This window comes from Leucopleurus acutus (genome assembly GCF_964270905.1).
Source record: "Leucopleurus acutus genome assembly, chromosome: 10".
Lineage (NCBI taxonomy): Eukaryota > Metazoa > Chordata > Mammalia > Artiodactyla > Delphinidae > Leucopleurus > Leucopleurus acutus.
In genome coordinates this window covers 102,946,892-102,973,464 of record NC_139153.1, presented here as the reverse complement: position 1 = coordinate 102,973,464, position 26,573 = coordinate 102,946,892, and the positions used below count along the sequence as shown (strand labels likewise).

General features: G+C 58.4%; 1 protein-coding gene across 1 annotated transcript; it reads right to left on the bottom strand.

Moving 5' to 3' along the window:
• Nucleotides 1-56: 56 nt before the first annotated feature.
• Nucleotides 57-25,947, bottom strand: PXDC1 (PX domain containing 1). The gene is made up of 5 exons (XM_082847413.1): nt 25,308-25,947; nt 12,726-12,817; nt 11,807-11,924; nt 4,647-4,758; nt 57-1,069 (listed from the first exon to the last, which is right to left on the bottom strand). The coding sequence occupies exons 1-5, from the start codon at nt 25,561-25,563 to the stop codon at nt 952-954; spliced, it is 696 nt and encodes a 231-aa protein (XP_082703539.1). The 5' UTR covers nt 25,564-25,947; the 3' UTR covers nt 57-951.
• Between the last annotated feature and the right edge of the window lie 626 nt (nt 25,948-26,573).

Here is a 26,573-nt window from a genome sequence, read left to right as displayed (position 1 = left end):
CGGAGGCGCAGCGTGTGGGGCAGGGGTAACAAGAGCCACATCTTAAACCAATAAAAGTAGAGTAACGTGTTTTATTTAATTAAAATAGATTAAAAAACAGACTGTGTAAAAGAATTAGGATTCTCAATAATTTACTATTATTTACACGAGAAATTCTGGTCGTTAGTTTTCTCTGTGAGGAGATGAACACGCAGAGCCCAGACCCTCCCCGACGGCAGAGGGAGACTCGTTGGGGGCACTCGGTGACCCCCCGATTCCCATCCACTCAGGTTGATACGGCAAATATATCACTGAGATCCTGGTGACCGGCAGGAAGGGTGACCCTCAGCCGCCCAGGGGTCACTGCGCTGTCAGCCCTCGTAGGAGCCCAGGTGGGGACTCCTTCCTCTCGGGAGAATTGCCACCACTCAGAGTTCATCACACGGGCACCAGTCAGTGGTTCCCCTATGCCTGCGGCCAAAACTCCATTCACAACCAACCTTCCGCAAACACTCCCTTGGCTGACGTGAAGCCCACAGTTTCCGGATAGAAGATAAAAAACAGGAATGGAAGCTGCACGTCCTGGTTTCCAGGGAAATCCTGGATGACAGAACACACCTGCCTGTGTTGTCCAGAACTTGGTGACTCACCAAGATGCCACGCAAAATGTTCTGTGCGCTTGTGGAGGGAGGAGACGTGGGGGGAGGAGCTGGTGTCCAGACCCGGCCCGGGACGTCCTGCAGGCACTTGTGGCCCCTCCAGGCGTGGAGGGGGTGTGTCCCGGGGATGCATACACAGGCCAGGAAGACCCCTAGAAGCAGCAGGGGTGCCGGACCCCCGTAACCCGACTCCTGGTTGTCGGAGACTTACGGTCTCCGTGGGCGTGGGCAGCTGGGTAGGACCGGTCCCTGGCATCATGGACTTCAGCGGAGCCACGGTCACCAGCTGGGGAAGGAGGGGCCCCGTGGAGACTCAGTCCAGAATGTCCGTCTCGAAAGGCACCAGGTGGTAATAGGACAGGTTGGTGACATAAGCTGCTGGGTCATCTCCATCCTCCAGCTCGGAGGCAAACTCACCGCCGTTCTCAAACCTGAAACGGGAAAGCAGAGGTGAGGCCAGGGCTGGCTCACTGGCCCCCGGCCCCGCTGCACTGGACAAAGGGCAGACGGTCACTGGCAGGAGGATCTTTGGATCGAACAGCACGGAAGGGCTCTCCACGACACCGGCCCATCCACCACCAGGCTGTGTGTGGAGCGAGTGTGGAAGGAACCGTGATTGCAAATTGATCAGTCACGTGGGCCCGACTCCAAAGCCATCACGGCTTTGGTTTTCACGGCCTTAGAGACTGATTTACTCTCACTGATCGATATTGAGGCAGCCATCCATCCGTCCATCTGTCCATCCGTCCATCCATCCAGCCAGCCAGCCATCCATCCATCCATCCATCCATCCATCCATCCATCCGTCCAGCCATCCATCCATCCACCGATCCATTTATCCAACAATCCATCCAGCCAGCTATCCATCCAACCACCCATCCATCTATCCATCCACCCATCCATCCACCGATCCATTTATCCATCTATCCATCCATCCGTCCATCCATCCATCCGTCCATCCGTCCATCTACCCATCCATCCATCCACCTATCCATCCATCCATCCATCCACCCACTCACACAGTGAGTATTTCTCTCTCCATCTGGGGATTATTCTGGGCCAGACGCTGGGGACACAGAGTGGACCAGGCACAAGGACCTGCCACGTGCTGGGCCTGTGGACAATGGCAAAGACGGGTGAAGAAGGCCGTGTGGTCCCAGCTCCCAGCCTGACTGCTTCCTGGGCCACGTGCACACACGACCAAGGAGGCAGGAGTCAGGGAGGAGCTGGGTGAGGGCAGAGGTTAGCAGAGGGCGGGGTCCTGCATTTGGGTCCTGTATTCAATGTGGGGCATTACGTGGCGGGCACGGGAAGAGCTCAAGGAAGGATTTGTGCCCCAAATGTGAGGTGACCTAAATACCTGCTCAACATGGACTCCCCAGGAATGGAAACCCTTTCCGCGCCCTGCCTGACCCAGCCTCGGCGTAAGCACACTTGCTTAAGCTGGAAAAAAAGGACTGCAAATTTGAAAAGACGCTTCACAGAGAAAACAGTGCACGGAGGACCTTCTCCCCAGGAGGGGAAACAGATGCTGCCTGTACCTTTTCCACTGTTCCCCAGCTAAGAACCAGTCCAAACAAAGGGGAGTGGCAGAGGGGGGCGGATGCAGGCCCTGCTCAGGGCAGCGGAGAGGGCCTGGGGCCACCGAGCACACTGTCCACACTGTCCCTGCTCTGACTCCCGGTGACTGAGACCTCACAGGAGTTCAACTACAGCGGAAAGCCGGGCAGCAACGGGCAGGGCACGAGGCGTCCAAACCACATAGCCGCCAGCCTGGCTACACTGGCTGGGGAGCCAGCCGGGATGGGGGAGGGGGAGGGCGGAGAGGTGCCCGCCCCCCGCCCCGCCCGTATCCAGGGCACGTGGGGTGGACGGAGTCCCAGGGAGGCCTGCTGCCTCTAAGTTGCAAGGGAGAAGCGGAGGAGGTGGCGATGGCAGCTTCGAAATCAGACAGGAAAGGCATGGAGATGGGTTTCCCTCTAAGTCCATGCTGACGGGCGTGTGTGGAGATGCGTGGAGCCCTGCGTCCGTGCAGGCAGTGAGGCCGAGAGGGGGCCCTTAGGTGCAGGGAAAGGCTCCGGGCAGCTGAGGGACGGGCCCGGTGGTGGCCACGACACAGCCCCGCCCAGCAGCTTCCTGCCCCTGCTACCCCTCCTGCCCTCAGACCCCCTGAGAACCGGGGAAGGAAGGGGACCTGGGATGCTCAGCAGAGTCCGGGGTCCCCGTCAGCCCCCGTGCTCCTCGGCAGGCCTGGCGAATCCCCCTGCTTCTAACCAGTGAGGACAGGGTCAGGGCTCGCCCCAGGCCTGGGCAGAATCTCCCGGAGCCTGACAACCCCTGCAGCCAACCAGGGTGGTCACAAGGCAGAGGCCAGCCGTCCCGCTCTCACTCACGTCCCCGCCAGGCACACACACTTGGTCCCTGAGTGCAGGGGGGGTCTCCGGTCCGAGTACTGTAGCTGCTCTCCCCCAGGGACAGTGTGGGGACTGATAGGTCCTAACAGCAGGCCCGGCAGCGTGGATCCACAGCCTTGGGGCCACACAGCTGCTGTCGAGGACCGCTGAGGACAGCTGTGGCCAGGAGAGTGGACAGGAGTCCCCTGGAGTGTTCAGACAGACCCTCCCGAGAGACAGACGGCAGCAGACCATCGCTGCGGGGCTGCCCGAGGTCAGGCACCTGGAGAAATGCCCGGCAAGCCCAAGTTCCCTGGAGATGCTCCGGGGCCGCTCAGAGGCCGACATCTCCTCGTTAAGCTGTCCTGGGATTGCAGAGGTTTCCCCGCGATCTTTCTCTCCCACCAACCCGGCGCTGCAGATTGAGGATGGGTCGCCCTGTCCACGCAGAGCCCCGGGCTGGCTGGAAAAGTTACATTACAGCCCTTGCTCTCTCTCCATGCTTCTCCTCCAAAACGATTCATGGTGGAACTTCCTTCTCAGAGCTGGCCTCATGCCAGGGGCAGAGGGCCTCTCGGGGCCTCTCAGCCACAGAAAGGGTCCCTGGGATGCAGAGCCAGGACCCTGCAGCCCCTGGTGGTCCACCAACCACTCCACCAGGACAAGCCCGGCCAGAAGCTCCTCCCATGAAGCAGGACCTCCTTCCGTCGCCGTGTAATCCACGTCAGCCTCGGACCCACAATGCCAGCTCCAAGTTGGCTCGGGGGACCCTCGGGCTGGGAGCTGTCTGTGCACACACGGTGTGTACGATGTGTGCGGTCCCGGCCGAGCGCGAGGCACGGCAGCAGTTGGGTCGGTCCTGGTCCACTTTCACATGGGGCTGACGGGGTATGGAGGGATCCCCGGACTCTGAGAGGCCCCCTGGTTCCGGGCTTGTGCCGGTCAAGTGCCCGCAGGAGACCCTGAGCTTCCAGAGCTGCCCGGGGGTCCCAGTGTCAGGCATCCACGCTCGTCACCTGAGCCTTCAGGAGACCCTGCGAGAGCACAGCGGTCCCACCCAGAGAGCACAGGAGCCAGGAGACGGGAACGAACTCCCTGAGCTCACACCGCAGGGAGAGCCCCGGGCGTGGCCTTGACAGTCACCAGAGCCAGGTCCTGCCCGATAACGCCGAGACGGCTGGCAGCACCCGGGGTGGCTCTCCTAGAGCCCCCATCGTGGTCCCTGTTCTGTCACCGAGGAAGGAAGCACGGAGGGCAGGGGGCCTTTAGCTGCCTGCCTTCTCTAAGCCGACGCATCCGCCATCGCAGGGCAGGCCCGTGAGCCACAAAGAAGCCCCCTGGGAGGCGACGAGAGGGCAACACGCAGCTGACGCCCCCCCCCCCCCAGGAGACCAGGCCCCCACGAGGAGGCTGGTGGCCCCGGACCCTCCAGGGCCCAGCACAGCCCAGACGTGAAGCCAGGCAACTCCTCCTGAATGTCCCCCCTCCCCTCTGCCAGCCGCATGGTCACACTGTCCCCTTCCTAGAGCCCCGAGTGGGCAGGGAACCTGGCCCGGGCACTGGCTGACGGCTCGGGACCTCGTGTGTAAAATGACACTCGAATCAGTGCACTTACAGGTGCTCCGAGGGGTCCACAGCTGCGTGCTGGTCTTTTCCGTTTGGTATGCTGTGGTCAATAACGATTGTTTCGGTATTTGCTAAGCAAAATCCATTGGACCTCATGATTTCTGAAAGCGAAAGCAGTAAGGGAAATATTCAGAAGGGGACCTGATTTTGAAGTTTTGCAGTCTGGGCTCACACTGATCTCCCCACATCCCCCTTCTACTGCGCTCCCTCCTTCCCCACAGTTTAGAGAGTGCTCCGCCACCCAGACTCAGGGGCCACACCTGCCGACCCTACACCAGGCAAAAGGAGCATCTCTCCCCCGCAGAAAGGCGCTCTGGCAGTCCGAGCGCTCTCGCCATACGCCCGCCCTGTGGGTTTGAAGCTGGAGCAGAACGAGGCTGGGTTTCAGGCTAAGACGACCGCACACGACGTGGGCTCTGCCCAGGTCGCCTGACCTCTCTAAGCTCTCACCTGTCTTAGGTGAGGATAACACGGCCCAGGGTCGCCGTGAGGATCCAGCGCAATCCGTGTGCGTTTTCAACCAAACGGGTGACTCCACCTTTTACTTTATATAATCCTATACATAAACTGACTTCTCACCAACAAGCACAATTTGGACTAATTTTAAAAGGGCAACAAAGAGATCGTCTTTGTGTATCTACATTGGCTGTGCGGTTAGATTCCAAGTGCAAAGTCTGGTGCTCCCTCAGCTCTAGAAGGGGAGCGGGGGATGGGCAAGCCCAAGCATCGGTGGTGGCGGGGTGTGTGTGTGCGTGTGTGTGTGTGTGTATACGCGGAGGCGTGGGCAGCTGAAACAGCACCGGCCTGGGACCTGGGACTCCACGGCGCAGCCCAGCAGGGAACCCCGAGATACCGGACGCAGTGTCCTAACTGGAAATTTCAAAACTGTCCTGGATGCTCTCCAAGAACCCTTCCAACTCTAAGAGCCTATTAGCTCCCAGGCTCCATCACGTCATCTGGTCCATTTAAACATAAGTGCACTTGACTCCCTTCTCCAACCTGGGGAAGCTCTTACTGACGTTTCCCGGGGACTGTGTGTCCTTCCTTTCCCTCAGTGGATCACAGACTCTCCAAGGATAGACCTGGAGGGTCACCAGGGCTCCAGCTGTGTGCATCTCCAACCAACCTCAGCCCCTGGTCATCGAGCTCCACGCTCAGGGCCTCGTTTGTCCCATCAAATCAGGGCCTTCACTAACCTCACCTTAAAAGCGTGCTTCAAACAGACTCTAAACTCCTGCCGGGTCCTCAAATCCAATGATCATCATCTTCCCACTCAGAGCCTGATGCACGGAAACAGCTCAAGATAGCCCTTCCTCTGGCCCTGGCACAGGCCGCAAGGATGTCCAGTGTTACCCCGTCTCGTCGGGCATCTGATGCTATTGTTGTTTGCAGGACTGTTTTATTTCTCACATCTCACCATAATTAAGATTATTTTATCCCCATGTACAGATCTGCTTTTTTTTAATAAGTGAAATTGTAACTTCCTATTTACTTTTAATCTTTCTGGGTATTTGATTCTCAGTTCTATGAATTTATCTCCACATGAAGACACTTAGGGAAACTACACAAAAAAAAAAAAAAAGAAGAAAAAAAGTCGATTTTCTCCTTACCTCTGCCCCCCAGGATAAAATGACTATCCATCAATCGGATTTGCCAAGTAACTGCTAAAATTTCCGATTGACTTTCTGGAGAAGTGACAGCGCTCGTTTCGCTGGCCTTTCGAGGTCGGTCGCACTCCACGTGGCATCAGCACGTGGCTCTTTCCCGACCTCCTCTCCCCGGCTGAGCCCACCCAGAGCCCACCCGCCTCGGACAGCCTGTAAGTCATGAGAAGGAGCTGAAAACCAGCGAAAAGTCAGTGCTTGGAACCTCTGGGGTCAACTACACCACCAGGTGCAAAAAGAGCATGAAGACGTTGACCAAAGCCTGAGAGGACAGACACTGCAGGGGACGACACCCCGACAGGAGAGATTAAGATCCCCCTGCTTCCCAATTTAAAATGCACAACAGCACAGAACCCCTTGCTTTACTGCTTTTATTAACTGACTCAAACCTGTCCCAGGAAGCACGTAAAACCTCAGGGACCTCAGGACAGCCAGCTGACAGCCCCCAGATCCTCTCTCCCACCACCTCCCAAGGGAATTTGGAGGGGAGGACCCTACAAGTGAAAACAAACGTCAGTGCTGCAAAACATTTGTGAATGTCGCCAGGAGTCACCTTGTATAGGAACTTCCTCATCTATCTCAAATGTGAGATTTGGAGCTCTAGAAAGTGGAATCTAGAAAATGGAACCAGCCCCCAAAACAAATTTGTTACAAATCATTCCTTAGTTGTCTGTGCAGAGAAGCCAATTGTCTGCAGGGCCAGCTGGGCCCTCCAGGAAACTCCACTTCCGCCACTTAAGCGTGGGCAGCAGCTTACTCCTTGCTTAGCTTTTTCGTCTGTAAAAGGGGAATAACCGTATCCAGCTACCCTAAGGGGCACAGGTGTGGATTAAATGGGATGGTTTTTATAAAGAATCTAACAAACGCTGGGGCTCACGAATGGTCGTTATTGCTGTCGTTGTTCCAAGCGTCCTCACGTCTGTTGCGTCACCCAAATAAAAAGAACCAAAGGAAACGCGACGCTTACTGAAAAACTTCAGCATCTGAAGCCTGCCTTCAAATATACTGAAAATGGGAATTTCTTAGAAGTCAGCTTAGTACCTTTAATCACATACACGGCCAGTTCCATGAAATAGTTCATTTTCAAGCCAGGTTTTTGCATACAGAATTTTCTTCACATGAAGAAGAGTCCTGCTTTGCCACTTCTTACTTCTTAAAACTTTTTTGGAGCTCATTTTAGAATTACGGGAAAGTCGTAAAAACAGTACAGAGCTTTCACAGATTGCTCAGCAGCTCGTCCTTTGGTTAACATTTTACATAACCATGGTGTGACGAGCAAACCCAGGAAACGAACATCGGCGCAATACTCTAAACTAAAACCTCCTGCACCTGAGTTTCACCCACATGCCTCTGTCTGTTCTGGGCCCGGCCCGGATCCCTCGGGGCAGGAAGATGTGGTGGTTCAGCCTCCTGTGACCCCTGACGACCTCGAGGGCCTGGGTCTTGCCTCATCTCTCCTGTGGCTGCAACACTTGGGGCGTGGACTGGTGAGTCTTTCACTGACTGTGCCTCAACTTGCCTGGTGTTTCCGTGCTTGGACAGAGGTGGACGGTCCGGCAGGGACCTGCAGGGACGCTGCCTTCCCTTGGGCATCAGATCAGGAGTGCGATGCCCACAGGCCTCACTTATTCCTGGGATGTCGTCTGGATTTCTTGGGTCAGGAGGTTTTCTCCAAAATGAGGATACTCCCTCTCTCTTTGTAGTTGAGAACGATCCTGGTGGAGATGCAAGTGCAAATTCTGCTTCTCCTTCAACTTTCACCCGCTAATCTCAGCATCTTCCAGGGATCATTCCTGCAACAATGGCTAGTGTCTGGCTGGTGGTGATTTGCTTTTCTTACTCGCAGCCCTGTTTTCACACGCCCCATATGCCACCATAACTCACTTCATTAATTCATCTATTCTTTTTTTCCTGCGGACAGTCTCAGCCCTGAAAGCATTCACATGCTCTCCGATCCCCTTTCCTATTCTACTGTCAATGTCTCTAGCAACGGAACAAAACCCAAAGCCGTGTCGTTTCATTAGCTGGAGACCAGGACTCTCCCCGTGTGGTGAAAATTAAGTTGAGCCTGTACAGACGCCTGGTTACTAAAAAATGAAATTATATTCCCAGCCTTCCCAAACCTGAGTACCATGATTTTTGAGGCCGACATCAGTTAATCCAAGCAGCCAGAGCGAGGCTGGGGTTCATGCTTTCTTTTAAGCTGCACCAACACAGCCACAGTGCAGAAAACTAAATCTAAGTTTTCCTAGACTCGGTAATAAACTTCTGGATTAACACGGGATGAAGAGTGTTTAAGGCTGCACTGGTCCAAAGCATCACCTAAGAGGCCAGAGCTCTCGCCAGAATCGTGGCCCCGGTGGGGGTGGGGGGTGGGGGGGGGTGCTGGTTCTCACACCATGGGTGCCTGGCGCCACCTAGTGGAGCCTCTGATCCCTAGCCGGTCAACCTAGAGGTCACTGCAGGAGGCCTGAGAGTGGGCCAACGTCAGGGCTGTCCGCCAGGGCACCACCTCCCAGGATGCCACATCAGAGGCTTGAGAAGGTGCTGAGAAGTCTGGGGGAGGGGGTGACAGCGGGCACGGCCGTTTCCATGCACGAGTGGAATTTAGCTGGACAGGAGTGGACGGGGACGGGCAGGGCTTGTGGGGAGGGAGGAGACAGGGCCCAGCCAGCAGGAGGCCCAGGGCCTGGAGCAGAGGGGTCGACGGTGACATGGAAAGCCAGAGTGACCACTGCCTGACATGCCCAGGATGACAGGAAATCCATAAATGATGAGCCAGGAAGTCAGGTCCGGGTGGCCGATGTCGGTACTGAGGACACACCCCAGGGAGAGGCTGGGCTGCTGGAGACTCAGCCCTCAGGGCGCCTGGCTCTCCGGGTCCTGAGGCCCAGCGCCCAGGGACTCCCGAGTCCACGCGCAGCGCAAATACGGGCCCAGACTGAGGAGCAGGGCTTGCCCACACGGCTCTAGGCCCTCTGGGGCTGGCAGCGCTACTGTACCGAACAGTTTTCATTAGAAGTTTTTCTGAATTTGCCACATCCTTGTCTCAGTGGACAACGAAAGCACGTCTCACGTGCCATGGGAACTGCCCCAGCCACGCTCTCAGGCAGAGGAAGGGCCCAGCGAGGTTGGGGGCGAAGATCCCAGGGAGAACCCCTTTGACTGATGAGAGCGGACGAGGAGGACGGACCCCCAGGCATGGGAGACCCTCAGCTCTGGAAGGGGCGACCCCGCCAGCTTCCCGTGCAGGGCGGCCTTCAGGCCGTGGTCTTGGCACAAGGCTTTGGGCTCTCTGCAGCTGACTCGCCATAGCTGTTTACCAAGCCCACTGTCAGGCAGCCCTGTGTCACGAAGTGTTCTGTGCTGCACCGCGGTGGCTACAGTGACTCCCCCCTGTGATGCCCCAGCAGGGAGCACGATGTCCCCAGGACCCGGGCTCCCAGCCTGCACGGGGAGGCCAAGGCCCTGCCTTCCCAGACCTGCGTGCCAGGCCTCCTGAGCTCGTGGGCAGGAGGAACCCCAAACCTCTGTCCTCAGTTCTCGAAACAACACAAGAACGTAGTTAAAACCTCGACGTGGGATCCCAGCGCTACCCCTGTTCAGTCCTGTTTCCTTCGTTTCAGCGCTTTGGGGTAAACTTGGGTCGTGCGTTTATCCGAATCGGCAGTAAAGACAAGGCACTGAGACGGGGGCTGGGGACGCCAGGTTGTCGCCATCAGAAGCACCTGCATGCAGCGCCAACCCGTCCCTCTTACGCCCTGGGGCCTTTGGGTCAACCTGCGCCTGCCACCAACCCCAGACCCTGAAAGGATCCTGCGGCTCTCGGTTCTCCTGTTTGCTCAAAACAGAAAGAATTCAAGCAAAATGGAGATGCCAGGGCCGGGGCTCTTCCGTGCAAGACTGAAGGACAGAGATGCCCACGCTCCAGGTGACAGCACACAGAGCCTGACACACTCTGAAGCCTCTCTGAGCCTTGGACACTGGGGTCCCCGGACATCCGGTCAGGAGGGCTGACCGCCATTTTCACTCTCCTGTAGAGAAGGTTCTGGATGCTAGGCGTTAGCTAAGAAGAGGCCCCCAGCCCCCTGCTCATCTTCCTAAGGACACACACGAAGCTCTCCTGGGAAGACGACAAAAGTGACAGACACGCAAACCCAGGCTGAACCCTGTCCTGCGCACACACGGTCAGAGCGAAAAGTAACTTTTCCGTCCCGGGTTCCCAGAACCTGCCAGCCCTGCCCGCCGCGCCCCAGCACACAATTAAGGACTCTCATCCTTGCCCTGGTACATCACTCAGTAAGGACACTTTTATAACAGTGACGTCAGCCGTCACCCCAATGTGCCCCCTCCGTCTTTCCATCACTGGGACCCAGTTCCTTTTCAGGTGATGGCTCTGGGCTCAGGTCCCCTCACCTGCTGATTCTTCCCCATCACCTCCCTCTGAGCTCCCCTCCTCCGCTCCCTCCTCTTTCCTTCCTTCCACTCAGAACTCAAGTGCTGGACACAGGGACCCTGCCCCGCCCCCCCGCCTCCCCTCGCGTCAAGGTGACCTGTGGGATGTCACCGCTGGCCGAGCTGTATCCCCTCTGCGCCCGGCAAACGCCCACACAACCTCACTCAGGCCAGACAAGTTGCCTGGGGAAGCCTGGTACCTGAGACTTCCAGGACAGACCTCTTTTCCTACAAAATGCCCCTCACAGGCTTTGCCGACAGTACTGCAAAAACAGAGTCTACTGTTGTAGCAACACGCGCGGCCCAGATCTGAGGAAGCTGCCACCGGGCTGAACCCAGGCTTCCCTCGCTCCCCTCTGACCCGCAGGACGGCTGACCATCCCCTCTTAGCGCTGCTGACATTTGTCAGAGGCTCAACCCAGTGTCCACGCTAAGGAGACCTACACCATGTGTCCCCTTCTGTCCCCCCGCCCTAAAGCCAAGAACCAAGTCAGTGTTGCACTAGGTGAACTCTTGTTTTTGCAGGCTGGACGACGCATTCCAGTAATTCACTTCAAAATGCCTCACTGAGGGCTTCCCTGGTGGCGCAGCGGTTGAGGGTCCGCCTTCTGATGCAGGGGACACGGGTTCGTGCCCCGGTCCGGGAAGATCCCACATGCCGCGGAGAGGCTGGGCCCATGAGCCATGGCCGCTGAGCCTGCGCGTCCGGAGCCTGTGCTCCGCAACGGGAGAGGCCACAACAGTGAGAGGCCTGCGTACCACAAAAAAAAAGCCTCGCTGATGCTTTCATCATAGACTATTTAAGTACGTTCCAATTTATACGTCAGATAACTCGCTTTGGAAGTAGGAAGAGTGTAAACTGCAGGTCAGTAGGTAGAAACACAGTGTTTCATAAAAATCGGGAAACGGTCCCTCCCCTGCTGCTTCCACCCTTCTGTTGGGCTGTCTTTCTGGATCCCAAGGTGGGGGAGGTGTGTCCAGCACGTGGACAGTGGGCTGGGAAGGTTTCTGGTGGCCCTGTGGCTCTCACCTGATATTTTCACCGGACTTTGAAAGCTGGGTTGAATTTTATGGACATTGTCATTTTTCAACACCTGATCCAGGGGAGATCTTTCAAAGAAGGTGAGCACGACTTCTGACCTGGAATACTGGGAAGAAACACGTTCATTCCAACACAGTTTCCTCCTGCGAGGCAGCCCGTCTGACGCTGGTGGCCCCGCACTGCTCAGACTGCGGGACTGAGCGTGGACGGGGCCGCTTCCCCACTCACCTGTCAGGTGCTCAGGTAGCTCGAGGCCCAGGGACGGACAGGATGGGGACAGTGGGAACAGTTCGTGCCTGGTCTGCGCCAGCGTTCACGCACGTCCATCTCCCCTCACTTTCCAGTAAACCGCGAGCCCGTCACTTCCGCTGCCTCCCCAGGGAGAAAGCACTGGAGCCCCCAGAGCCCAAGGAGCCTTCCTTCCCTGGGCTTACACCTAACCCCACCTGACACTTCCAGGAAGTGCGCCCCGGCCCCGCCCGTCCGCCTGCACCCACCTTGCGCGCCCACCTTGCACGCCTACCTGCGCGCCCACCTTGCACGCCCACCTTGCGCGTCCACCTTGCGCACCCACCTTGCACGCCTACCTGCGCGCCCACCTTGCACGCCCACCTTGCGCACCCACCTTGCACGCCTACCTGCGCGCCCACCTTGCACGCCTACCTGCGCGCCCACCTTGCGCGTCCACCTTGCGCACCCACCTTGCACGCCTACCTGCGCGCCCACCTTGCGCGCCCACCTTGCACGCCCACCTTGCGCGCCCACCTTGCACGCCCACCTTGCGCGCCCACCTTGCACGCCCACCTTGTGCGCCCACCTTGCACGCCTACCTGCACGCCCACCTTGCACGCCCACCTTGCGCGCCCACCTTGCACGCCCACCTTGCACGCCCACCTTGCGCACCCACCTTGCGCGGCATGCTGATGACGGCCTTGAGCAGCTTCTCTACTTCGTTAAGCCTGGTCTCGATGTCGTGGGCATCCTTTATGGTGACCAGCCCTGGGATTGAGACAGAAATGCCTCCATCAGAAAAACACACCAAGAAGTGAGCTCCCGAATCAACTACAGAACAACACGACGCCTCCCTGGCGTCACCCTCCACGCAAGACACCTGGGAAGTTTACTCGGCCTCACGTGGGTGCAGCCCTGCCCTGAAAGCCTGGCTCTCAACCTCGTTTTAAGTTTCAACGACCCAACGAGTGATTAACGTGTGTGCTGCAGTGGACGCTGTCCGTCTGAAAGCCACAGAGACACCATCAAAGGCCTCTCCGAGTGGGACTCTCCAGCCGCACCCTGGACAAGGCCAGAGCTCAGCCCCCGCCAGACCCCAATGACACAGCTGAGATGACCACAGGTCCTGTGGAAACGGAGCCTGTGTTTAGACAAGTCATTTAGATACCGGCTTTGGAAGGGAAAACATCACATCTTCACCCAGAGAACACCAGCGCGGGCGTGACTCACAGCACTTTCCAGGAATCGGCTCCTACCCTCGTTCTGGTTACCGGAAGTCTCGACTGGCTACTAAAAAGCGCAGTATGCTGTCTCTAAAACACGAGAGCTAGTGGCACGGAGACTCAGGGTGCGTTTCTATCTTCCTTTGAGCAGTGCAGAGCATAGACCTTCCCAGCACAGCTCCTACACATCAGCTTCCCAGGGATGGAGCAGGTCAGATTCCCAAGGACATTTCACGTGACCCAGGATGTTGGTCCCGGTGAGCTACGACCAAACCACAGAGGCTGAAATCCCAGAACTACGTTCAGTCACTGAATCCCAGTTTTCAGAAGTTCTGGTTTTGCTTTACAGGTGAGAAAGGGTTGTTCATTTTGCAGGCAGCTCACCAAGTCCACGTAGTGTTAAATTAACCTCCTAAACTACGTGATTGAAATTACGAGGCCCCAGAACGCGTGGTCCATGGAAACCAGGGGCGCCCCAAACACAGGGCGAGGCGCTTCTGAAGGCCTGGGCTGAGCAGGGGCTCCCTCGCATTCGCTGAGGTCAGGAATGTCCAGTCAAGGCCAGGAATCGGTCCCTGGACCTCCTGGAGCACAGGCCAGGTGCACCTTCACCTGGCCACCCGGGGGTCTGCTTCTCAGTGGGCTATCTGGTCCTGCCCGCCCCACCTCAAGCCACACGGACCCAGGCAGCCAGCCAAAGACCCCAAGCCTCGGTCCACACAGCCCGCGCTGGCAACCTCAGCACGACTCCCCAGCCATCGCCGCAGAAAGGGGCCCGGGCCACCTCCTCCCCTCTCACCTAGGCTGCCTGGCCTACCCACCACCCTGCAGGCTGGGGGCAGCGAGAAGGGAGAAAGAAAACACCAGGGTGCCAGGGTCTCAGCCCTGAGCTTCTTGTTTAGAACTACACACACGCACAAGCACACACGCAGACACACACACACACCCCTCTGTGACCTCTTGCTTGCTACGGACAAGTCTACAGAGGAAAAGAGGGACGCTGAAAACTCCTCTGCAAAGTTGTTTTTAGAGACAGAACAATTCTGTAAATCGTCCCCAGAAAGAGCTTCTTTATTCTAAGACAAGCAAAACCACTGTCACGTTTCAACTTCTGTTACATCGAGCACACTGGTGTTAAATCGCTCGAGTTCATGACACAGTAGTTGTGTTCTGTAGGGACAGTTTATAGGATCAGCCTCTCGTCTGGTCAATGCATACAGCGTATTTATACCCACCTCCCAGGACGTAAAGCACGTGTAGCCCATGGTTGGGTTTACAACCACCCAGGGTACCATTCAGTCAAATAAACACACTCTGCTCTATGCTGATCTTCTTTTAGGGCTGCCAGAATTAGCAAGCAAAAAGCAGGACACCTAGTTCAAGGTGCGTTTCAGATAAACAATGAATAATGCAACAGTATGGATAGACACACTAAAAAATTATTCAGTGTTTATCTGAAACTCAAACTTACTTGGTGTCCTGTACTTTACCTGGCAACACTATCTTCTTGGCGACCTGCTTTCCAGACGAAGCAGAGAAAGGCAAGAAGTATGTGGTCAGGCCTCTGGGAACACGTAAGGGTTTAGGCTCAGTGCACACACCCTGGGGGTCCAAGCCTCGCCAACCTCACCAGCTCCGCTGCTCTGTGACTACCACATCCTCATCCCAACCCCGAGGAACGGGTCCAAGGCACCAGAACATGGCCCCCATGCCCACACAGCACTGCCTCTGGGGGACTCATGCCCACTGGCCTTCCCCCACCTCCAGGCTCGAGTGGGAAAATCCCACCATCCCTTAAAGGCCACGTGGGTTGGGACACGCCTTCTGCTCTGTGAAGCCCCCCACCCACCAGGCGGGACTCGGTCTGCTCTGAGCTCTGGGAGAGCTCCATCTACCCCACCTCTGCAGCACTCACCGCTCTGCAGCAGACCTGCTCCCTCCCCTGTGGCCTCCCCAAGCCCACCTGTGAAGTTGAGTGTAGGAGGTGCCCAGGGTCCCCTCCTGTTGTCAGCCGTCAGCACAGGGCCTGACACTGACACTGACACCCGCAGGGGATTCACTGGTCGTTGGCCGTTTGTTGATGGAATAAAGTTGCACAAGAGAACAGAGTCAAGGACGAGTTATCGCCTGTGTGTGTCCACCAGCCTACGGGTGCCAACCGCGTCTCTTGCTTCTCGGCGCCACTGACCCCAGCCGATCCCGGCCAGCAGGCTCAGGGTCACAGGCCTCGGACGACAGCTGCCCGAGACCGAGGTGGCAACACACCCACTGACTTGTCGGCCACTCTGGTTTGGTTCTATCTGTGGAAGCTGCAACCTTATCGCTGCCTTTCACCTGCCTTTAGGCTTCTGAGGAGAAGCCCAACGGTGCTCTCTGGAAGTGAAAACATGCTTCAGGACAAGAGGGGCTGAAAACATCTCAATGGCGAGAGAACACGCTGGACTCCCTCCTGCAGGAACAGTGACGGGGGTAGTTTCTTAAGCTCTGGCTTTTGGCTGGGGGCCATTCGTCATAATTTATCTCCCCATGGCGTAGTGGCTTCTGGGTGACAACCAAGGCAATTGGGCTCAGCGTTCCCACGGTACGTCCTCCCTTCCCCAAGGAAAGCCGTCCACGTGAATGACTAGGACGCTCACCTCTTCCCTGGGCAGGGAATCAAAGGTGGAGAGATTCATGAAGCTATGGCTTCGGCTGGGCTGACTGGCATCCACCTAGGGGCGGCCCCCAAGTCTACCTGGCCCCCACAGAGCCCCTCCCTCACCCCACATCAGGGCAGGAAGGGGTCACCACTGGCTACGGGGCTTCCAATGGCCTGGCCCCTCTTCCAACGCCAGCACCCACGTTTCCCTCCTCTCCTGGGCCTGGAAATCTCCCTCCTACAGTTGTTTTAAAGGTGTTTCCCATTCAACAGGGAGGTGTACTAAATGTGGAAGGAAAACATTCAAACAAACAAACAAACCCAAAACTGTGCTTTGAGGCCACAGTGCATAAATGAAATAAAGCTTCCTTTAAAATTTCATGTCTCAAACCCACTGAGGTCCGCCCCCACCAGCTTTCTCAAGTTCACAACTGTTGGAAACCGAAACACCAGCTGGAAACACCCAAGATCAGCATCAATTCCCAAAATGACACAGCACCCGGCGCGGGGTGTGAGCAGAGCCCACATCTGGGGCCTGTGTCATTGCCCAGGATGGACGGCAGATGGAGACGCTCAACTACGTACAGGCAGTCGGGGGGCTTTCTGTCCTACCTGCTGTATTCTTCCTTTGTGACCCAAGAGCTTTGGCTTTTGATGACCGGCAGAGCTTTTCCAAATGTCACTTGTTTACAGTAACTATTTTAAACTTCATTTTCAAAAATGTGCTTACGTCCAATAATTTAGGACCATCTAGAACTTTTAGCTTTTGTATTCCAAATATGGTTGATCGAACGAAAACTGTGGGGATCTTGTTTGACTTAGTTTTACTATCTGAGATCGTGATTCTAAAGAATGCAAGCGGATAAAATGGTTGTAAATTTGCAGTTGGACAGAAAAACTCAGAGCCGCCCCCCCCCTTGGTTATGAGGCTGCCGTTCCAGGGCCGGCCAGCAGGAGGCGCCAGCAGTCCACGGAAGGAGCGGGACGCAGTCCAGCGAGGACAGCGGGAAGGGATGCGGTCCACCCGCCACACCCAAGTTCTAAGGAAACTGACTCAGAAGACTTCACAGCCCCAGGAAATTTTCTAATTTCTGATAAAGCATCATCACTAATATAATCTCAATTTTTAGAAATTTCACTCTACACAATTTGTGATGTGAGAAATTTATCCGGATATAGCCCCAAACTTTGAAACTGTAAGATTGATAACACGACTATGTACATTTCAGTATGTCAATTTCACATCCCTTTGGGGGTTGAAATTCAGCCTTGAGCAGCCAGGGTACCCCTTCTGTCTAAACTAGTCTACCCTTGAAAATCGAGAGCTCCAAACGAGCTTCTGTCAGTTCCTGGGTTAGGTCTTTATACAAACACAAACACCTGACTCATTCTCGGAACCCAAACTGAACCCAAACTGTATCAGCACAAAGATCAGGCTGAGGGAGCAGACACAGACCAGTGTCCTAACCTCAGGCACCTGGTCCCACGTCCTACTTCCGTGGGTGGAGGCCTCGGACTGAACATCTCTGGTGACTGTCCCAGCCTCCAGGGACAGACTCAGGGCTGAATCTGCCTGAGCGCCTTCTGCCGCTGTAATTCTGCGAGTGAAGACACATGCTTCTCGGGTCAATTGGGAAGGAGTGTCCGTTACCCAGAGGATGCCAGTCCCTTAAGAGGAGACTCCCATGGCAGACCCCGGGGAAATCTTCTGTGATGTGGACTTTCCAACTGAGTCAAAGAAGGCATAGTTCAAAAGTCCATCCACGCAGAGCCCAGAGAAGCAGGCGGCTCGGGCGAGGTGCGGAGGGCACTGTCACGAGATATATATTCTTTAAAGGCTGAGGATCGTACAAATTTTGGAAATAAAATATTTTAAAATTTCCAGGAAAATTCTCAATGATTACTTCGTAAATACTTGTTCTCTAAATAGGTAGTCAACATAAAACCAGCAGGGACTCACTCAGCGATGAGCTTGAGCTCAACCAAAGTGGTTATTCTCTGCTAAACTCAAGCATCCCCACGCAGCCCTCGCTCCCTGGGAACCCGTGGCGACTCTGACCTCACAGGCTCCATCCATGGGGGTCCCACCCTTTGCCCCCATGCCCACCCTGCTGCACACAAGGCTCGGTCCCCCTCCCCCATCACCCTCCCCTGGCCCAGAGATGCCAAAAGCAACACTGATGGACAGGAACATCTCCTCCCCATCTTTGCAAGGACGAAAAGCAGGGCAGGGAAAGGAGGCGGAGGAGAGAGACGAGCAGAGACAAGAGGTCCGGAGGCCCCGGGAAGGGGCTGCGGGAAGACTTCTGTCCTCCGCTTCTTCCCAGGCCTGTGAGATGCCCGCCTCTCACCACATCCCTCCGCCAGCCCCTCCTTCTCCGGCCGCCTCGCTCTTCTCCCACCACAGGCAGAATTCCTTACTAAGCTTCGGGTTCAACACGGCTAAGGAGTTACTCACTCCACCTTAGTCCGTCTTAAAACTTGGAAGGAATTTAGGGAATCAACACCAGCCGTCTCAGGCTCTCAAAACAGGAAGCACTTGATCCCGAAGCGGGCACCAGGCGACAAGACCTGCCCCTACATGCTGGCCAGGATGACGGACACGAGGCCAAGACTGACCGCAGGGAGGTGTCACCAGGAAAACCCAGCAGGGAACCTGCAGCGCAGGGGTGAGGGCGAGAGCGGGCCGGAAGGGCTGAGACAAGCCTTACACACCCCTGGGGGCCAAGGCGGGCCCGGCTCTCCACCCAGGCTCTGCCCCCGTGGCAGCTCTATTTCTCATAGAAAACACACACTGAGAGCATCTGCCTCGGGAAACTGCCCCCGAGCCTGACCCACGCCAAGCACCAAATCCCAATTTCTGGACCAGCAAAGCCCCAGGCCTGGTCGGTAGGGGGCCCACTGAGGTATCGGGTGCCCCACTCCCCGGGCTCTCAGGCGCCATCGCCGTCCCCACTTCCCTAGGACGGGAGGCTGGTGCCACACCCCCGCCGGGAGGGCTCTGGGTGAGGGACGCTGCCTACCCAGAGCAAAGGGCAGAAGCTCCGCCTCACACGGTGCCTTCCCGTCCAGCATGGCTCTGTCGTGGCTTCAGCGCTCACAGCGGCGGCCATGCAGATGCCACCCCTGCCAGCTTATCAACCCTGCAGCGGTGGCTTGAGCTGAACCACCTGCCTCGAGTCACGTGGGGGGGAGCCAGAAACAGCGCGACACCGCATCCTCGCCCGACACCGCATCCTCACCCGCCTCAAGTCACGTGGGAGGGAGCCGGAAACAGCCCGACACCGCATCCTCACCCGCCTCGAGTCACGTGGCGGGGGAGCCAGAAACAGCCCGACACCGCATCCTCACCCGCCTCAAGTCACGTGGGGGGGAGCCGGAAACAGCCCGACACCGCATCCTCACCTGCCTGGTCCCAAAGCTGCTGCTTGGTGCTTTCGGCCGCTCAGCCCAACCTCCTCCCGCCGTGACCTCGTGTCCCCAGGCGGGTCCGCCAGTCTCGCAGGGCCTGGATTTTCCCCTGCGGCAGGCACCGTGGTAACAGCCTTAATCCCACGTCCGCTCCTTCCCTGACCCCACCTTCGGTCCAAGTGCCGCTCGTTGTGTTTCCTACTGACTGTAAGTCACACACCAGCAGAGGACGACGGAGGTGCCTGTTCTTAAACGTGCGGCACGACCTGCAGTGTAAGCCGGCAGCAGAGCAGCGCGGTCGTGTTCGCCAGCAGGACCCACGTCGGGGCGGAGGGAGCGGGGCCCTGCGGGGCCTGCCTGGAGGACAACGTCGCGGCGCGTGGTCTGTGCTTCTATGTGACACAGGACACGTCTTGTCTGTGCTGCCATGGTTCAAGGGAGCCCAGGCCCGACCAGAAAAGAAAGGCGTCCAGCCCTTCGCCTCAGCCCCCTCCCTGCCCCCGTCACGGGGAGGATTTGGATCCAGGGCCTGGCGGGGGCGGGGAAGCTTATCAGGCCCTTTCAGGGACATGGGGACCATCTTTTCAGTGGTGATGTCACCCGAGGAAGTGAAAGTGAACAAAAACACCAATAAAAACGATTTCAGTGGGACAACGTCAACCCCTGGTAGCGCCGCGCCCTCACTCCCTGTCCCCTATGTACTCTGCTGACGGCCGCTGCCCCTGCAGGACGCCCCGCACCAAGGGTCCGGGGCCTGGGGCGCCCGTGCTCGCCCGTGGGGTCATCGCTCCTGGCCCGCCTCTCCGCGGCCCCGCCCTGCAGCTCCGCACCGAGCCTCACGGAGCGGCCACACCGCCCCGACCCTGCTTCGTACCGCAGAGGCTTTGCTGCCGCCTTCCCCTGCACGCCCATCTTCCCTAGTTCTGACTGCTCCCAACCAGAAACACCTCCTGCCGTTTGGAAAAGTGTTTATAAAAACGCACAGTGGAGGCACACCAGGCCCAGACTTGTTAAAAGAGAGAAAAGGACGGCGGCGTCCCTGGGGGCCAGCCTGAGGGCACCCAGATGCTACCAGCCGGTCCCGGTGCTGAGATGCAGAGCCAAGTTTCCCCTTGGAAATCTGGTGGGAAGTAAGCGAGGCCTAGAAGCTCCAGAACCAACAAGCTCTGTGAGTTTCTGGCCGCTCCTTCTCTGACTGGGAGTTAGCCCGAGTCACCTGGGCCCACGGCACGGCCGGAGCTCTGACGGATGAGACCATGGGACCGCAGAGCACACCGTCACTCACGGAGGAAGGAGAGTCCGGACAGGGAACTCGGAACAAAGCCTGAGCGACAGCAGGGTGTGGGTCTGGGAAAGAAACATAAAACCTTAGGAAGAGAGGAGACAGCCGGCTCCCGGGAGGGATGCCGGCACCGGCCCCGGGGGGACGGCAGAGCCCGGCAGCCCTATATATGGAAGAGATTCGAAATAGGTCTGTGAATCAGAAAGATCACCCAAAATGCCCCAGAGAAGTGAAAACTGCCCCTCTCCCCATTAGAAGGGGCAGGACCCCCTCCAGGGAAGCCATGCATGGGGGCGGGGCTGGGCTGTGAGGCGGGAGGACAGAACCCCAGCCCACTGAAGGGCCCGTCAGGCCGGACAGAGGTGGCCTCTGTCCCCCCCGATCTTCTGCCCCGACCTGTGGGCGGCCTCTGCTCTTTTTTAGCCACTTTCACTAAGAAAGGAAACTCGGGGCTCTGCAGTTCACCCCCAGACCAGACAGCGATCTACCCCTGCTTGTTTCGGGGAAGCACAGAGCTTCTCCCCATCCACGTGAGAGCAGAGCCTGGGAGCAGAGCGCTGTCCCCTAGAGCCGTGGGGAGGCGGGGTGTCCTGGCTGGCGGACCTGCGCCCAGGCCTCTCTGGTCGGTGCCGGACGCCTTCGCTTCTGCCCCTCCATCTCACATCTAACAGAAGGTGTATGAAGACGCAGGCAGATCCACGTCCCCGGTGACAGGGGTGAACAGACGTTACCCCAGCACCACGCACAGGCTCTCAAGGAGGGGCCTTGTTTGGAGAAAACACTAAATACCGTGTTCAAAGCTGGGCCCTCCGTCAGCTCCCCCTGCGGGCTTCCTGCATCGCCCAAGGCTCCCCACACCCACATCTGGTCTCTCCATAGACCCTGCACTCGCTCCCAGACACGTCCGTGTTTGACCCCTTCTCACACCTTCCCCTGTCTCCCCGCTCGCCCCGGTCCTTCTCCAGCCATGCTCAGCACAGCAGCCAGCGTGCCCGTCACATCAGGTCGCTCCCGTTCCGAGCTCTGCATCTCCGACAAGAGCCCCACGCTGAGCGTCATCTGCCCACTCCCTACCTCGATCTCCCATTGCTTCCACCCCCTTCCCTCCCCTCCAACCACAGCGGCCCCCTCAGGACACAGGGCCGCCGGGCACATGCCGGCCTCAAGGCCTTTGCACTTGCTCTGGCCACTGGCTGGAAGCTCTTCCCCAGGCACCCACATCGCTTTCTCCCCACTTCCTCCCGGTCTCTCCTCACAGGTCACTTCCTCTGAGCCCTTCCGGACCAGCCCATCTGAAAGTGAACCCCTCCCTGCCCCTGCAAGTCATAGCTCCTCTCCTTCCTCTCTTTTCTTTTCCTCTGAAGGTGCAGAACCATCTAACATTTTTTTTAACTTATCTTCTTTATTATTGGATTTCCCCCACCCTGAATATAGAGTCATGAGGGCAGGGTTTGTGTGTTTTGGTCACTGCTGCATCCCCAGCGCCTAGAAGATGACGGTGCAGGGGACGCATCTGGTAGATACTTGCTGAGTGAATATAAAACCAAAGTGTTGATTTGACAGTAATCAGGAATCAAAGGTCACCTGACTACTTTGGAAATAGAATCTGTTTCTACAGTGATGACTTCATAAGGCCTGAAACAGGTGTTATTTTTTAAAAAGGATCAAAATAATCCAAGAGCCCCAAACAGTCACTGGGGAAATTCTGCATCCTTGTCTTTTAAAGTGTGAACCTTCCCAGACGAGAGATGGAACAGGCAAGAGACCTTGCCACATCTGGTCAGGAGCCCTGAACCATGTTAAGTATTACGTAAAGGGGATTTAAGTCAAAGACTCGGCCCTACCTGTGTCAGAGTGTGGAAAGAGCAGAAGGGGACACCTTGGTCACCCAGAGATGATATGCACAGAGAGCAGCTACCTCCCTCCCCCAGGCAGGGGCACAAGAAAGGAAGGACGGGTATATCAGATCCAGACGCAGAAGAGCTCACGGTGAGAGGCCAAGAGGCCAAGGAAGAGGACAGAAGAAGCAAGACTAGTCCTGAGGGCAGCCTCGCCCAAACAGAAGACCAGAGAGGTGGGCGAGTGAGCCCCGTGCCGCCACTCCACGCAGGGGTTTAAACATCTCTGCGCACATGTCACCAGGAAACATACACGTTCCACAGACAGCCAGCCAAGGCAGCACCAGTGTGTGTGCAGAATCAAGGAAAAGTACTCTCTGCACAGAAACACTCTCCCACTGCAGTACTCCAGGGACCAAGACAGAGAGCTCAGCATCCCCTTCACTGCACGCAGAATCAAAGATGCAAGTCGGACCCAAGGCGCTCCCACCCCCTGGAGGTGTTCAGTCCTGCATTTACAAGAGCTACCAGCCTGCTGCCAGCACGAGTTCTCAAACCTACGCTTGCAAAGCTTTTTAAAGAGATGAGCGGGCCAATGTAACCCAGCCCAGAAACATGCAATAAATTTAAACTGAGGGAATCTGATGGGGAATTGCACTGAGAAAACCTGGCATCTCTAAAACAGCACACACATCTGGATGCCTTTTGTGTGTACGGTTTGTATGTCCAGACGATCTGTTTATGCAAATAGTAAATCCACCTGGAAATAAGGTGAATGCTTCTTTTGCATTATGGCGATGTATTTTACTTAGCAAACAACTTCCCTGGACTTTCCTTCCTTCTAAGGAAGGAAAAGGCCTTCCCTTGGGTGTACAACAAACTCAGGTAGTGCTGGGGGAGGGGCCAGCTTGCCTCCAGGCAGAGAACCTGGAACCAGACAGAGGGTTCAGGTCGCCTGTCCTGCGACCCCGGGCCTCCACCTCCTCTCCTCCAGGGGTGCTGAGCTGGCCTTGCAGGAGGCCCTCTGGTCAGGACTCCAGCCGAGAAGACATTCCCACAGTCCACCGTGGGCTGTTCGAAAGGCCTTCACACACAACTGGTCCTCACCTGACTGCCGCCCCGCATGTCCCCCACTAAACCTAATACCCATTTCTTGCCGATTTTTCTCCCTTTAGACACTTGAAAGCAGCTATCATACCCCTTCTGCGCCTTGTTTTCTCCCTGGTGGTCACCCTCTTCCTGTCTCCTTGTGGATGGTGCGCTGACACCTCGCAAACCCAGAACCAACCAGACACAACCTGTGCGGAGGGACAGAGCCCAGGGCGTGCGAGTGCACAGCGCACCCTAACCCTTGTGCTCCGGGTAAGGTGGTTTCCTCACCAGATCCCAAGGCGACTGAAGCTCCGCCCTCCTCCCCACCTTCTATGACCCTCACCAGAAGCCGCTGGGGGTGACAACAAAAGCCACCTTTGTGGAGGGCTTACTACTGCTGGACACTGAGGGTGCACTCCAATCCGCACAAGAAAGTGAGTGTCAGGTCCTATGTTACAGGGGCGGAGCCAAGTGGGGAGCCTGGAGTCACAGCTGAGCAGGGTCCTCTGACAGAGTGAGACCTGGAGGGCAGGCGGAGGGCAGAAGGGAGGGCAGGGGGAGGGTATGGGGGAGGGCGGGGGGAGGGTATGGCGGGAGGGCGGGGGGGGGTATGGGGGGAGGGCAGGGGAGGGCGGGGGGAGGGTATGGGGGAGGGTGGGGGAGGGTGGGGGGAGGGCAGGCCCTCCACCAGCTCTCGGGGACTCCTGTTTGTTTATGGCCTGCCTTGTTCCAGCATCCATTTGATAAACAACAACACACACACACACACAGTAGATCAAGGTACACTGCTGCCATGCTTGAAATACCACTAAACTCCCTCCGGAGCAGCACAAAAGCGAGACTCAGGGGAGCAGGGCCTGCACACGTGCTGGCTTTGGGAGCCTTTCCAAGTGACGCGTCTGCCCAAGAATGTGTCATGAGAATGAGCTAATTACCCATATAATTCACACACTGGGGTGGGAGCTGTCCCGGGGAGGGGGGCGTGGGGCGGAGTGGAGATTATCCCAAGACCTCAGGCAGATGGGCAGCTTCAGTAAATGCCCCCTAAAGTGCCCCAGGGATCTGCTTAGAGGAAGGCGCTGGGAAGTGTCACCAGATTCTCAGCGCTGCAGGTGGTCACGCGTGTGTGTGGGAGGGGGCAGGGGGGACCCCAGTCCTCCTGCCTCGGCTTCAGCCTCTCGCTTCCTCTCCGCGGCCTCCAAAGGCCAGCCCGTGGGCCGAGGAGAGGAAACGGGAAGCCACCCAGTCCCTGCGAGCCAGGAAAGTCACAAGGCGCGGGAGGAGGCCTCTGGGCTCATCAAACTCGAATGCGGACCCACCCTGGTGGCGACGGAGGCCGCGTGGCACCGCGCACTCGGGCTGTCGGTCACCGGGGACAAGAGGCGCGGCCTTGCCGGGGGAGGCCTCGGAGGGGGCTGCCAGACACGACGCGACCCCAGCTGGACGCTGTCCTTAACTCCTCCCAAACGTCCCCCGCCTCTCCGGCCGCGGCCTAGGCGGGAGTCGCAGGGGCCGCCCGACACTGGCGCGGGCCGGTGGCTCGGCTTGGGGACGGTCAGGACGCCCGTCTGGCCGGCCTCGGGCCCCGTGCGCCGACTCCTGCGCACCAGCCACTGCACTTCACCGCCCGGGGACGGGCGGAGGTCTGAGGGTCCCTGTCCCGTGCCGGGGGCCGGGATGTCGCGATCCCCGCTTAATAACCGCCCCTGCGCCCCCTCCCTGCACTTCAAAGGAACCCCCCCGACCCCCTGCCCCAGGCCGGGCCCGCGCCCACCTTCGCGCAGAGGCGCGAGCGCCAGCTCGGGCCGGTCCTCGGGGAAGGCGTCGCGGAGGCGCTGCCACAGGCGGCCCAGGTCGGCCAGGCTGCGGTGCAGGTAGAGCACGCTGCGGTCCGACCACTCGGTGCGGATCTCGAAGAACTCCTCCTCGTCGCCGCGCCGGCTGACGATGAGCCGGCGGATGCCGTTCACCCAGCAGCCGCGCACGAACATGTTCACGAGCGACGTGCCCTCAAACACCGCCGAGGCCATGCCGCGGGCCGAGCATGCCCCGGCCGGCAGGGGGCGCGCCCGCCCGGGCCTGGGTCCGCGGGGAGTCCGTCCGGAGCCGGGATCGGTCTGGAGCCGGGGTGTCTGTCTGGGGCCGGGGTCCGTCCGAGGTCTGTCCAGAGTCGGACAGATCCAGGATCTGTCCGGAGCCGGCGCTGGTCGGGAGTCTGTCCGGAGTCGGGGTCTGTCTGGGGTCGGCCCGGCCTCCGCGAGCTCTCCGGGATGGCGCGGCGACGAGCCGCGGGTTCGGCCGAGCGGCGGCTTATAAGGCGCTTCCCTTCGCGGGCGGCGCGGCCGCCGACGTCGAGGCCGCGGTCGCGTCCGCCTTCCCCGCCTCCGGGTGAGAGGACGCGCCAAGCGGAGGAGGGGGGGGCCTGGCCTCAGCGCCCCGCGCCGCCTCCCGAGCCCGCGCTGCTGGGGCCGCGGGGACCCCCGGCTGCCTGGAGGGGCGGAAACCCGGGCGCCGGCCCCGCCTCTGTGCCCCCGCCCCGCCCCCTCCCTCCCTCCCCTCCGGGCCCCGAGCCGCCGGCCGGGATCGGACGAGACTGGGCAGGGAGGGCGGGCCGGCCTGCGCTCGGCGGGCTCCCGGGGAGACTTCTCTCTTTCCGTTTCTCGATCCTCGGAGACTGTCGGGTCGGGGGTCTGCGCGCCCCACCCGACCCGCGGGGGTGGAAGCTGCACGTGTGCCGGGAGGGGGGCGAGGGCGGGGCGCACCCGCTCCGGGGACCCGGCGCCGGTGCTGTCGGCCAGGTTCTCGTCCGCGCGCCGCCCGCCCATCTACCCTGGGCCGGGCCGGAGGCCGAAGCCGCCCGCCCCGCGTCCCCCGCGCATTCCAGTCGCGCCACCGCCCGGCCACGGCGCGGACGCGGCTGGGGAGAGATGGGGACACGGTGGGACAGACGACGCGGCAGGCCCGGGCCAGCCAGCCACAGGGTCCCCCCAAAAGGAGAGTGGACGCCCTGCTAAGAAGTGGGACGGGCCGGCGGTGGGAA